The sequence below is a fragment of the Pleurodeles waltl genome, chromosome 9 (genome assembly GCF_031143425.1).
Source record: "Pleurodeles waltl isolate 20211129_DDA chromosome 9, aPleWal1.hap1.20221129, whole genome shotgun sequence".
NCBI classification, from domain to species: Eukaryota; Metazoa; Chordata; class Amphibia; order Caudata; family Salamandridae; genus Pleurodeles; species Pleurodeles waltl.
Window position 1 is genome coordinate 464,679,570 of NC_090448.1, and position 14,677 is coordinate 464,694,246.

The window sequence follows — 14,677 nt, forward strand, 5'->3', positions numbered from 1 at the left end:
TACTGAATAGTCTTCCTGGGCTGAGAGAAGGGAGAGGCAGGGAAAGCCTACATTTGTAAAGGCTGTGCCCTGGCCTCACACAATAGGGTCGTTAACCCCCCACTGATGTTTGGAGCCTGTGCTGAAAGAGAGAGGGGGCACTCCCTGAACCAGTTGTAACTGTCTGGAACCTCCTCTCCTGACCATTGCAAAACATTGTAAGACTGAGTATAAGTACAGGGGAATTTTCCCCACAATTTGGAGACTCTTTGAACTTACCTGGAACTGGACACAGACTGCTGGGAGAACCCACCAGGAACCGCCATGGACGACTGCTGCTGTGCTGACCTGTGACCTGCTTGGTCACTAAAGAGGACTTGCCACTTGCTACATACTGCTTGTGCTGACCTGTTGACGGGCCCTTCACCTGTGGGCCTTTTCTTGCAAGCTTTTGCTCCCCAGGGGCAGGGTGCTGTGGCCCCTGACCCCTGCATGTCACCCTGAAGCACAAGGGGTGCTTCACCATTTTGGGCTGAGATTAGCGCTTGGAAAAGTGCTCTGTGGGGGATTTCGTTAGCGCTTGGAAGCGCTTTCCCCTTGCTGGTGTGCTACGAAAAGCGTTTAGTTTTTATGCCAAGGAAATCACTGCTGCAGCACGGGGGAAGTTGCTGGCCTAAGCGCGAGCGAGCATGCTGTTCTTTGCCCCCGGGGCACGAGAAGAATCCCTTGGCAGCATACTTGGAGCTCATCTTTTACATGTATTTCCTAAAGGACCAATACATATGATCTAAGTTCTTTCTAAAGACTTTGCTAATTTATATGTTGCCTATCTGTTTAGGATGCCTTCATATGTGTATGCAAATGTTCCTGTTATGGGCATGACATGCTAATATGTTTTTCTAACTTGCCACATGCTTTTTAATGTTCCTACTATGGGCGTTTATCATATTCTTATGACGTGCTTTGGTGTAATAACGTGTTTCCTGACTACTGCTTATGTTGCAGAATACTGAGTAACCTGTGTGTTATTTGTGACTACTGCTAGTTTGCAGAGTAACTAATGTGTAATGTTCTGACAACTGCTAAGGTGGCAGGATACTACTGATATGTGATGTTTAGTCTAATAATTGTGTTGTGTACAATACAGTATATTTTCATATAATCTGGTGTTGTGTTTCCTTTTTGGTGAGGATATTGCATCACGTGTGTTGTGTGTGTTGTGCAAACGCTTTACACATTGCCTCTGGGATAGGCCTGACTGCTTGTGCCAAGCTACCAAGGGGCTGAGCAGGGGTTATTTTGGACGTGTAACTCCCTTGCCCTGACTAGAGTGGGTGGATTCTGCCTGGCTGAGGTGTATACCCTAGCCAAACAGAAACCCCATTTCTAACAATGCTTGTTTATGTTTTTGCTTTCTTGTAGAGTGTATCTGCCACCCTCCTAAGGTATCTTGGTGTTAAAACCAGGTCTAGTATGGACTCATTCTTCAATTACTGATAATCATTGTTAAACCCCAGGAACCATTACATTACAATGAGAAACTGACCTTGAGGTGCAACTAGGAAGATACTGCCTAAAACGGGACCTAAAATAAAAACTGTTGGGTGAATTGACTGCCTTGTGAGCCTGCCATGATGATTTGAACATAATTATTTTTTTCACCAGCAACCAGTGCAGTCAAGACAAGACAAGACTGAAATGTGAAACGTGTGCTGAGTACTGCTAGATAGCCAAAAAGCAAAAATTTGAATTTAAATCTGTTTCATTTTCTTGGAGAGTAATGCAGGTAGTGCCAAGTACCAGTCGTGGCTCGCACTAATGAAAAGGGGTGGCACAAGCGCGCGGGGGTTTAAATAAATTAAATACAAAATAATTTGTTTAAAACCACTTAGCTACGCTCCTGTGATGATGCTCAGCCTCCTCCTTACAGCATCATCAGGATTGGCTGGGAGCGCCCAGCCAGGGCGCTCCCATGAAGACTGGGAGCCTGTACAGGCTCTCTCCAGCCCGGCAACACAGCCTACTACCCCTGTGTGCATGTCCGGACCAAGACGGCCGGCCAAACACAGATGCGCTCTGACGGAGAGTGCTGAGCACTCTCACTCAGTGCATGTCATCCCCGTGGCCACGCCACGTTCCCCAAAAACGATCATAAATGCAGTTTATGATCGTTTTTCCGGAAGAGGTTTGCAGCTGCCGCTGCTGGCGGGGAGGGCAACGCTCCTCCACCCCTATGGAAGAGCCACCCCTGCCAAGTACATAGTGTTACAGTAATCTAAATGTGATGAAATATAAGCATACACAATTGTGATTTCTGGGCAGGGATAAACAGGTAGAGTACTCGTTTAAGGCCGTGATGCTGGAACAAGCAAGTTTTGTTCACTGTAGTTCCTTCTTCAGATAAAGTTATTGAGACGTGGTTCTTCACAACAAGGTTCTTAACTGCCAGACCCATTGAGGGGGAGTGAGCCAAAACTGAGAGGCCAAAAATTGATTGGTAGAGGGGTTGTTGGTTTTGAAATACTCCAAATCCTCGTTTTACTTCAGTTTAGCTTAAGATGGTTGAAGCTTATCGTGAGTTGAATGCTGGCCAGACACGTATAGAGATTTAAGGGAAACTTGATGTCTCCATTATTAAAGCTAGCAATTACTTGGATGTCATCAGCACAGAGAAAAATATTTTAGTTCAAAATTTTCAATCAGGTGCGCCAGAGGAATCAGGCAAAAGTTGAAAAGTAATGGTGAAAGAATTGAGTCCTAAGGAATACAACATGAGCAGGGCCTCGAAAAAAATTCTAATGGGGCTAACATCAATCAAAAGGATCTATTTGTTAGAAAATTCTTAAGCAAGTCTCAGGCCGAACAACCAATACCAAGTTCTGCAGTATGGTGAGGAAAACTGAATGTTTAATGGTGTCAAAGGCTATGCTTAAGTCAAAGAATACTAGCACAGCAGGGCTATCTCTGAATTGGCTAATAATCTCAGGTCATCTAAAACTGAGACTAGGACAAACTCTATGCTGTGATCTGCACAGAAGCCCATCTGTGCCACATTGAGAAGAATATTACTTGTAACAAAACTGGACAGCTGTTGGAACACCTCTTTTTGAGAACTTTGCTGAGAAAATGCAATTGAGAGGCTCATCTACAGTTGGACAATACTTTGGAGTCCAAGTCTTGTGTTTTTTAATATGGGAAAGACCGACAATCTCTAAAAACGGCAATTCCTGTCAATGTTCTCTGCTGTTTGGTGCAGGGCTCTGGCTACATGATGGAGCCCGGCACTAAACAGTTTTCTTTTTTATTTTCAGAAAGAAAATCCAGGAGTGGGATTAAAATTAAAAAGATATTGCTCCCCTTGCCAGACGTTATCTCCCATGTGAGGAGGAGCATTATTCCTATTTAGCTGTTCCTTACCACCAGGGTTTGCATGTTGGTGATGGACAGTAAAAATATGTCTCGATGTCTACCTAGCCTAATCAGGTGGATGGACATATGGCCATTTGTCACCGCCATAATCAAACTTAAGGGATGTTGGTGTGAAAATCAGGCGGGTGAACCTTTATCTTGGTGCTATGTATACTTTATTGCTGTTGCAATGGAGTATACACAATGTCAAGAAATAAATCAGACCCTAAATATCTTCAATTTTATGAATAAAAAAATCAGCAATATGGTTACATTTCAAATTGAACCTAGTGGCTTCCACTTGAGGAGGAATACTTTGAAGCCACTTGATCACTGAAAACAAAGCCTGGGAAAGATTTGTGGCTTTCAGAATTTGTTTGAGTGAATGTTGGCTTTAGCTTCCATAAGTCTTTCTTCTTTCCTTTCTTACTTTCTCCCTTTTATTTATTTCAATCACACCTTTCTGTTTCTCTCTTTTTGCTATCCTTTCTTTTTCTCCCTTCTTGTCTTCCAGCTCCCTTCTTTGCTCCTTTCAGTCATAATGTTTAAATTGCTTCCTCCCTCATTCTCAAACTTTCTTTAGTTATGCTTTTGTTGCTCCTTTTCTGCAATTCTTTCATTCTTCTCTGTTCGCTCTCTCCATTTTTTCTTTTGTTCTCATTTGTTTTATCTTCCTTTCTTTTTCTGTCTTTCTCTCTCCCGTCCCTTCTCTTTTCCCCTTTATAGTTCATTGTTTTTCTCTCTTCTTCTTCTTTCTTTCTTGTTGGCTCCCTCTTTTTCCCTTTCCAATCTTTCTTCTTTTCTTTTTGTGCTCTCGCTTCATCTTTTTCTTGTTTCTTTCACTTTCTTTCTCGTCTCTCTTTCTTTCCTTCATGTGCATTTTTTTCCTTACTCTTTGTTTATTCTTTGTTTCCCTCCACGTCCTTTCTTCCTTCTTTTTTGTCTTGCTTTCTTCATTCTGTCCTTTCTGTTTTCTTTTTTCTTTTCTTCTCCTCTGTATTTTCTTTCTTTAGGAGCCGTTAGCTTTTTAAAGCAAGCTCTTCATGAATTTATTTGTGTACATTGATTCTTGGACAAGTAAATTCTGTGGGGTTGACTGCAGAGACAAATTTATTTTTGGACAGCAACGAAGTCTGCATGTGCCTTGCAAAATGTATTAGAAATTATGGACCTACTTAAAAGTACAGTGTATGTTTTAGGATTTATCTGATTTGCTTGTTGTGGACATTATTCAAAGGACTACCGAGCAATTAGCTAGATAGCCGAAGGGTTTCAGACCTTAGCTCTCAAAATGAGAGTGGTGTCATCCAATGTTCAGACCTTAGCTCTCAAAATGAGAGCGGTGTCATCCAATGTTCAGACCTTAGCTCTCAAAATGAGAGCGGTGTCATCCAATGTCTTGCTTGCCAATGAGACACAAGCACAAAGGGACAAACTGATCCTTGAGAGCACCAAAGGTAAACCTTTTGTAACACAGCTCATCTGCCAATAAGTTAGGCTGTGGTACTCCAAGGGAAAAGTATAAGTTACTTGGCCTTTAGGAATTCTTATTGAACCCCAGTAATCAGACGTAGCTCTTACTATAGGAAAGGTTGGAGATTCCTGAGCCAAGCAATCCAGCAAATTGAAAGGGAACTCCAAGGCTAGAGCTTGTTTGCTCCTAAATACCAAATCAGGGGCTGAGACATTCAGAGACCTGTCATGTAAAACACAGATGACAGCTCTGGGGTAAAAAGGTGAGGAGGGCCAGGTAGGGGCATAGATTTCATTAATGCGGCAGGTGCATTAACACCTGGCCCAATTGCATTCTAAGGAGGTCTGTGTTTTACATTCTACTCACGGGACAGAGGGCACATTTTCCTTGATTGCATAATTCCTGGCAGAGGAACTGTCTAAACAACGTAAGGGTGTGCCACGCAAATCATCTGTATGAATCAGAAGCAGTGCACCTCAGGTGAACAGCACTTTGGCAGGATCCAGGGAACAAAGGAAATGGCAGATTTTCAGTGAAAATAGAGGATGATATAAAGGGGCGAAAAATGGAAAAGGAGTAAAACAAGACAGAAGGAAGAGGATAGAGATAGCAACTGAGGGGGCCGAGGGTAATGAGTCATAGGATCATGAGAAGAAAGAAAGAAAGAAAGAAAGAAAGAAAGAAAGAAAGAAAGAAAGAAAGAAAGAAAGAAAGAAAGAAAGAAAGAAAGAAAGAAAGAAAGAAAGAAAGGAAGAAAGAAAGGAAGAAAGGATAAAATGTGGTTTGCCTAATCTAAGGATCATGATTTTCTTCTTGTAACCCTAAAAACGATTCTCTTAACAAATATTATACCTAGCCCATTTTCTTTGTTTTCTCCTTGTACTGAGAACTACAGATAGGAACCACCCTTAGAATAGGTTTTGAGCAAACAACTGTTTTTTCCCTGAGATAGAACCAAAAAGGTCAGAGAGGGTCCGGTGCAAAGAGTGTGATGAGGAAGACTAGAACCCAGAGTAATCAAGATAATCGGAAAGTAATTATTTCCTTGGTAGTCTTCCTAGTCCCATTGCTTATATTGCCTAAATCTATCCAAGCAGAACTATCAATCAACCACGGATAGCCAAAAATACCAGGCATAAATAACTACCACTGAAGCACCTCACGAGGTCACCACCTGCTTTTAACAGGTGTCAAGGAGGTAAAATCACACTGTTGGAAGAACCCTGAATCAACTTGGATTCAGCAGACACCGATGCCAACATGCCAAGGGAATGGGCAACTGGATACAGTGACCCAAGGCAGTAAAATGTATTCTGTTGTGCTTGCCAGCAAAACCAAAGGTGACACAAAGGGAATCTACCTCCAAGAAAAAACATCTGAGACGGGTAGACAGAAGGACCTTCCAAATCTTCTGTGAAAAACAAATATCTACACAGAACGCAGGCAGAACAAAATCCTAAAAAAAAACAAGAAAGGATCGTGGGCAAGGACCCTAGATGGAGAAAAGAAAGAGGGTGGAAATGGAAAATGACAAAGGGATGATATGAGAGTAGTGAGAAAAGTAGAAGCATGAGTAGCAGAGGAGAGAAAATGGACAAGGTGAGGCTAAAGACAGGATGCAAGAACCTAGAAAAACGTTTGGAGAGAGGAGGAACTTAGAAGAGGACACAGCATTGAAAAGAGGAAGCTGCAGTAAACAAAAGGTGAGGGACAAAGAGCAGAAAGTAGATAAGTGAAATGGCAGAAAAAGTGTCAGGGGCCGCCGCAGAAGGAGATGTAGAGGGGAGGAATGAAAACATGATACATCTGGGGTAGCCATATGTGGGATAGCATTGAGAAGAATAAAGAAAAGGGAGGAGAAAATAGTGTACTGTCCCCATGACATCAAAATACCTTGAGGTGACTGAGGGCCTGATTTATACTTTTTTAGCGCCGCATTTGTGTCATTTTTTGACGCAAAAGCGGCGCAAACTTACAAAATTCAATTATATTCTGTAAGTTTGCACCGCTTTTGCATCAAAAAATGATGCAAAAGCGGCGCAAACTTACAAAATTCAATTATATTTTGTAAGGTTGTGCTGCTTTTGCATAAAAAAATGACGCAAAAGCGGCGCTAAGAAAGTATAAATTAGGGTCTGAGTTTTTAGAGTATGTGAGCAGGAACGTAAAACCCAGCAGTGATCAATTACAAAAAGTAACCCTTTTCAACATGCTCTAGCAATAAAACAAGCACCATGGGCTGGATTCACAGAGTGGTACATGGCTACAGTGGAAGGTGGCAGGCGGGGATGGGATAACTTTTGGTCTGGCGTACTCAAATACGAATTACAGAATAAATCTGCAGTTTTTGCCATAGGCATATCGGGTAACAATCTTATGGTGGGGTCCCCAAGTGTAGAGGGCATGGGCACATCTTTCCACTGCCAAAAATAAAACCAACAAGCAGCTCAACAGTTGGATTTCATGAATGTTGTTAACTTCTAAGTATCCAGTCAGTCAGTCAAACTCACCTGTAATCGCCAGAACTGTTGAGATTGGCAATTACAATGGGTAGAAAATATGCATGATTTCTATTTTCCTCCACAAACTTTTCAAACTTCAACTTGAACCTATTGAAAAAATATAAACAAAAGTTAACGTTCAAGTCTTCAAATAAGCCCGTCTTTATCCATGCCTGTGGTAGTCGCGTCCGACATGTTTACGCTATCAAGTACAACCACATGGTTTCAGAAGGTATAGAAACAGCACAGCTGGCCACGGTGAAAAGTAAAGGCATGAATACACTGCGAATTTTTATTTCGGTGTCTTGTGAGCCAAAAGCATGTGCCATACAGGTCTTTAAACTGTACGGTGTTACTTCCTCTGGGGGAGCGAGGGGCGCCAGCCTCAGGCCAAGAGGACCATTTATTTTTGTTCCTGGGGACAGAGACAAACGCAGTGAAATCAGAGAGAGGAAACAGTGGCAGAGATCAACTCTCCGAACGGACACCAGCAGCGTCCTTAGTCACTCATGTTGTGGATGGGGGGAGCTGAGTGTGTGTGTGGCGGGTGGGGGGGGGGTAAATAAACTCCAAATCCCCTCCACATAATTCGCATACAGGATAACGTTATGCATACTTTAGACCTTTGAGGAGGCCTTGCTGACAAGAGAATGTTTATAAGCACGTATTCGATTGCATTTTCAAAAGGGATAAATGAACATAACTGCACTATTTGACGATTTAAATTTGTTCAGGACTGCTAATAGTATAGAATGATTGTGAGAAAAAACGTTTTTCATTTTGGGGGATGCTCACTGATTGTTTTTGGGGTGTGGCGTTAAAAAGTTAAAAGGCCATTGGTCTAGAAGGTCGCTGAGTGAGATTTTACTTTTGTCTGTTATCAAAGGCAGAATAATGTCATAGGATTTCTTGCACACGTAGGTGCAGTTTATTGCAGTTATGAATTTAAAGGATTCACTGCAATGCAGCAAGAACATAGCAGGGGTGCTATGAGTTGTGAACAAGTTCTAAATTTATTACATGCCAGAGGATGAACTATCAGTTATCCTGATTTGATAAAGAATGCTCATGAGCTTTGATTTTCAGGGGATTGTGGGAACTTTAGCAGGGAATGTGTACAGGATTCCTTCAGTCCTTTACCAAAACTGCTCTTTCTGAGCATCGATGTAGACACTACAGATCTGTCTGGTGCTCAAGAATCATCTTTGCTGGAGACAGGATTATGTATAGTTTCTAAAGACTTTCTGGAGAGGCCACTCTTACCTCACCCTCATGGAGGGCTACAGAGGCCTTTGGCACCATCAAAGGTGAGGTACTCCCTTCCATAGCCAATGGTTAGTCTTAGAGTTATGACCACAGATGCTGGTCCACATTGTCCCAAACAGTACATACTGTCAGGCTTACTGATCAACATCTTCCTGCACTTTTTAACATAACATTATGCATTCAGAACCACGGCATAGTTAGGTGTCAGGTCCATGCATTCAGAACAAGAATAATCTGTGCATCCAATAAGTGGGAAGTCCATAAACGAGGGCCAAAGTCATGCTAGAGGTTCAGGGCAGCTCCAGGAAATGCCAGTTCTCCTCATTGAGATCTCACAAGGATATACTGACAATCTCTTTTGGTTATATCTCTCGTGGAGCAGAACTCAAAGACGCCAATATGGTGTGGTACCAGAATACCACTGACACAATATCGTCTGATATACATTTCTTCTCCTAAGTATCATCTACACAAATGTCAACTCATTGAAGTTAATAATAGAATATCTATACCAACAGGAACTAAATTTTATAAATGTTATTTAGGACAAATATTTATGACGTATAACTATAAATATAGGTAATTAGGATCAAACTGTTGTACCTTCTCACACATTAGGTAAAATCCGTATACATTACATACAAAATATATGTCTCAAAATGGGTTGTGTGTGTGCATGTACATCAAGTCAATACAATTTGAGAGGTAGTGGGTGAGGGCAGGGCAAAGATTAAATAAGACACTTTTAGACTGTACCACTTTCTGTCTTTGTCTCTACCATCATGGAACTATGGGCAGAAAAAGCTATTGTAGGCATACCTAAGGGCCAACCAGGGGAAGCAGCATCTACCCCAGGCTTCCCTTAATAATTAGTAACACTATCTAAGAAGAAAGAGGCGTTTTAACAAGCCGTATCACCAATTCAATCTCTCAATACCTTGACTCTTGAAATTAAGGGCCAGATGTAGTAAGCCGTTTGCATGTCGCAAACTGCAAAAATCCCAGTTTGCGGCATGCAAACGGCCGAACGCGATGCTCATTCCCAAATTGCGAGTCGGTACCGACCCGCAATTTAGGAATGCGACTCGCAAATAGGAAGGGGTGTTCCCTTCCTATTTGCGACTCGCATCGCAATTCAGAGTTGCTTTGTGACCGCGAATGCGGTCACAAACCAACTCGCAGTTACCATCAGTGTCACACTGGTGGTAACTCATTCGCAAAAGGTAAGGGGTCCCCATGGGACCCCTTCCCCTTTGTGAATGTCGGCAAAAATATTTCTTGGTTTATTTTTCAGTTTGCAACTCGTTTTCCTTTAAGGAAAACGGGCAGCAAAATGAAAAAAAAAACTGCTTTATTTATAAAGCAGTCAGAGACATGGAGGTTTGCTGACTACAGCAGGCCACCATCCCTGTGAGTGCAGGGACTCGCTATGGGGTCGCAAAATGCGACCCACCTCATGAATATTGATGAGGTGGGTCTTTGCGACCCCATAGCGAGTCGCAGAAGGTGTCTGAGACACCATTCTGCATCCGATTTTGCGACTTGCAAATTGCGAGTCGGTCAGACTCGCAATTTGCAAGTCGCAAAATTGGATTTTCCTACATCTGGCCCTTAGTTCTGTCTCTGAGTGAAGGAAGCCAAAGAGTTGATGATAATTTTCCCATCTCCCTAGAGTAGACCCTCTCCAGTCTTGTACCCCTTTTAATATCTATGGTATGTTTATTACACCACCCAAATATAAACGCATGATTCCACAATTTGCATAACTCGCTTTTGTGTAATTACACAAAAAATATGAAAATTCTTCAAAATGTATATGTGTCATTCATATTTTTTTATGAAAAGCACAAATGCACCAAGCCACAGCTTTATGTTCGACTGTGCTATAATGTTTCTATAAACAGCAGAATAATTATTCGATGTGGTGTAATGGAGTAATTTGGGTAATTGCACATTGCAAGGGTAACTCAAAATTCCCAAAAGTATGTCAATTACGTCGACGTAGTTTCAATTTTGCCCAGGTCAAGTTACAAACAAGTTGCATCTGTAGAAATAAATCCAGACTCTGGAGATGAGAGAACCTATTTATAAGTATCAAACATGCAAAAATGTCGACATAAGTAGATTCCACGAAGCAAAATTATTTTTTTACCGACAAACAAAAACACAAAATGAGTAAATAAAAAGCAAAATATAAGATAGGCACCATTCTTCAAAAGGTGAAACATTTTGAAAAATTAAAATCGTGACTTTTTCAAACCAACCTAATACTTATAAATGGAGGTGCACGTTTCCATCTTCTTAAGTGGAACACCAGCCTTTTCACATAGGTTATCATACCTTTTTAGAAAGCCAGCCAGCTTTTCAATCAACAAGGGCAAGAGCCGGTTGACCAGTTGAAGAGACACTTTCTCGGCTCCTTCAATCTCTCCATTTAGAGCCTGGAACAGAATTGAAATAGTTCATAGCAGAATTCCAGCAATAATAACTTGTACGTGAACAGCTACATGAGTTTCCCAACATATGAAACATCAGCTCTGCAGGAAACTAGGCAAGGGTGAAGGGTGACACAAATGTATATCGTGGTCATTCCAATCAAAATACGAGAAGCACAATCAATGGAAAGCATTTCATTCGGTATGTGGAATGTTAATCAGCATTTGTATCGCGTCTTCTACTATTAATATGTCGATGCACATATCTCTTGTTCTGGCCTTTTTTGCGCAGTTCACTAATTTCTATTGATTGGTTGTGTATTTTTCATTTATATATTTATATAGTTCCAAATGGGACTAACGTGGTGCTAAGGTTCGCAAAATATGAAAGTAAAACTAATGCAAAAGCCAAATAATAACTCACAACAGTTTCTCAAAGGGTGTGCGCTTGCAACTTGGTAAACACCCAGACGATCTGTTAGGGGGATATTTCAGAGCAGAAGTTCAGTGTGGGTATCTCAGTCAAATAAAGAATCCTTAATTTGTAATAAAGTCCATTTAAGAGAGTTGAAAGCTACCAGGATGCATACTGCTTCATACTTGAAAATGCAGGTGTGAGAAAGTCAACAATTAACAGTTCATGTCAAGGGTGTGCAAGGTAGGTCCAGAAGGGTTGGATCCATGCCAGACAAATGGAAATAATTCATACATTTACTTAATTATTTATTTGTAAAATACTTGTTCGTGACAGCCACTTCTTGACACCTGTGTCAATGAAGAAGGCTTATCCATGGTTAACTAAGCCTCTTCACAGGTAGTGGATGATTTACATTTACATTTAAAGTTGAAAGTAAATCTCCTGTGGATATTAAGATCCTGTGTACATCAGGGGTCAAATCTAACCAGATAATCGCGTTCCCTTTCTGGATCAGTGGTAGTCCTGGGGTTTTGAGATGGGGTAGGAAAAGCAGTCTGAAGAAGATTGTCTTTGGTTTTCTTTTGAAGGTTGTGTGATTTGGTTGTTTTCTAAGATTAGGGCACATTTAGTACTAGGGCTGTGAGTCCATCAACCAGAATGACCTATATGTGTGTCTGGCATTAATCAGACCTGTGTGATCGCATTTGTATTGCTGAACATGAGATTTGTGGGCCACACTTTTGAATGTTATAAAATGGTGCACCAGGATTACAATTTTGGAATGCTCAGCATCAAGTCACGAAAGTAGATCTACGCACCTTCCCCATATAAAACCCAAATTTCTGTTGTGGAGAATATTGTGTGATTCTGCAAATTCTTGAAGATGTCATTCATCTTTATTCGGCTAACACAGAGGAGATATGAGATGCATCTATAACTTAGTTGTTGATGGGTGGCTGATGATGTCTTTAGCAAGGAATGATAGTGTATTTTAAGGCACTAGTTGGAATTAAGCATTTAAGATGTTTATCTTCAGATCAAGTTTATGAATTTGTTAATAGTGCTTGCTAGCGCTCATAGACCTGCATTAAACCCATCTAGTCTATTTAGAGGAAAAGGCTAAGGTTTAATGGAATTGTTTAACTCCTAATGGTCACAGGACAGACGACATTAGTCTGCCACGACTGGGTTTCAGAAACATGACACATAAGGTCAATGCTGATCAAGCACAGGTGGATGACTAATTACATTACGCACATTATGACGAATGCAATCCACCAGATTCCAATGTAGTGGGGCCAGAAATAGTGTCTTATGGGCCACTGACACAAATTTCATTAGTAGGGAAACTACTGCATTCTGTAGTTACTGTACACTTCTTACCAGTGCAACGGGGGGGGGGTCTCTTAACAGGCAACATGTGAATATGCTGCCAAGATTTACTTCATTGGATAACCATCTATCATAATTATGATAATCTGAAAACGATTTAAACAAGGTATTAGGAATGTGGGTGCAGTGTCCTACAGCAGGCAGGAGATAGGGGAACAAATAGTAACAACTGTGGTCCGTTGCCACTGGTGACCTGTGCCAGTGTCCTGCAGAGCCCTAATCTAGGAACTAACTACTCCATTTAAGCACACGACTGTCAGTGTAGTTTCAGAGTAGTGAGGCAGAGCAGTCCAAGGCTTACTTTGGGGAGGTAATGTGAGCTAAAGCTCACAACTCAGTGGTGCCACAGACAACAGAAGATGAAAATGCCTATGGTGACACCCTCAGAAGTGCCTTCTAATCAGCATGGGGTGCACATTAAGAGAACACCGAGAGATCAGGTAACCTGCTAAATGTACCCTGTAGTTCGCAGTGCTCGTTGCACCTCTAACGGGGGTGCACCAGCAAGTCCTGAACCTCAAAAACATAATACCCCTCATGTGCCTAATAAAATCTAGGGCTGTGGTTAATAAACTTCAGGGAATAGTTGGAAACAAAATTATAAAGTCAAAATACCCCACAATAACATTAAATTACCTCAGGATAGCACCACCCTTCAATGACTTTCAATAATATGAGCAATGATTCTCTGTTATTACTAATTAAGTGAATGGAGACTTTAATGTGTGGAACAATTCACTATGTGAGCCTCTCGTATACCCTTAAAATTACTACAAAGCAGTCACATAATCTAAAAACAAAGGTTCCTGCACCCATATGTACAAATCTAATAGGTCTGTCAAGGTCATATTACTCCAACTTGGGAGACTTAGGGCAGCATTTTCAAATCTTATGATAGCTCTTATAGAGTGATTGGAGGGCCCACCGCTGGTCCTGGGTGACTCCCAGCGCAAAGTTCAGTTCAGTTCATAAACTTCATTCGATTTTTGTAACACAAATAAGTACAGGTATACTTTCCAACTATAAGCGACAAACAATACAGAAGTGTAAAATAACTACAAAGGGCTTGTTAGAAATGGGGTCTTTGGTTGGCAGTCAAGTTACCCCCTGTCCAAGCAAGGACCCTCACTCTAGTCAGGGTAAGTCACACACAATCCAAATTATCCTGTGCCCACCCTCTAGTAGCTTGGCATTGAGCAGTCAGGCTTAACTTAGAAGGCAATGTGTAAAGTATTTGTGCAATAAATCATAAAATACAACCATATAGCACCAAAAAAATACACCACACAGTGGTTAGAAAAATATATAATATTTATCTGGATAAATGCAGGTCAAAATGATCAAAGATGCAATAAGTAAATGTAGAGATATCACTGAGAAGTGATATAAAGTGTCTTAAGCCTTTTAAAAGCAAACAAAGTCTCTTTCAAGCACAAAGTACCTGGTTCGAGTGAAAAATCTCTGCAAAGGGCTGCAGAGGAGGAGAAGCGTGGAAACAAAGGGGTGTGCTTCGATTTCTTGGGCCGCACACGGCGATACGTCATTTAGTTTCCATGCAGGGATGGCTGTGCGTCGATTTCCGGCGTTTGGTCGTGGATCCTCTTCGGTTTGCGGGGTTTTCAGGTGCCCCGGGGATGGTGCGTGGATTTCCTGCACTGGCAGGACGAAGGCACAGGAGCTGCGTCGCTCCGGCAGGCGTTGTGTCAAATTTTCTACTGCACAGCAGGCGATGCATTGATTCCTCTCTGGAAGTCGGGCTATGTCGTTCCGGCTCAGCTATGCGTCGATCCAGTGGGCCGTGCAT

The 14,677-nt window shown here is 41.6% G+C and overlaps 1 protein-coding gene across 1 annotated transcript in view; it reads right to left on the reverse strand.

Annotated features, from left to right (window-relative positions):
- Nucleotides 1-14,677, reverse strand: part of LOC138259506 (tumor necrosis factor alpha-induced protein 2-like) — a 197,207-nt gene that overhangs the window by 48,154 nt on the left and 134,376 nt on the right. The window contains exons 6-7 of the mRNA XM_069207293.1: nucleotides 10,969-11,069; nucleotides 7,372-7,470 (exon numbers count right to left, since the gene is read on the reverse strand). Coding sequence (XP_069063394.1) covers nucleotides 7,372-7,470; nucleotides 10,969-11,069 — 200 coding nt within the window. The remainder of the gene's footprint in view (nucleotides 1-7,371; nucleotides 7,471-10,968; nucleotides 11,070-14,677) is intronic.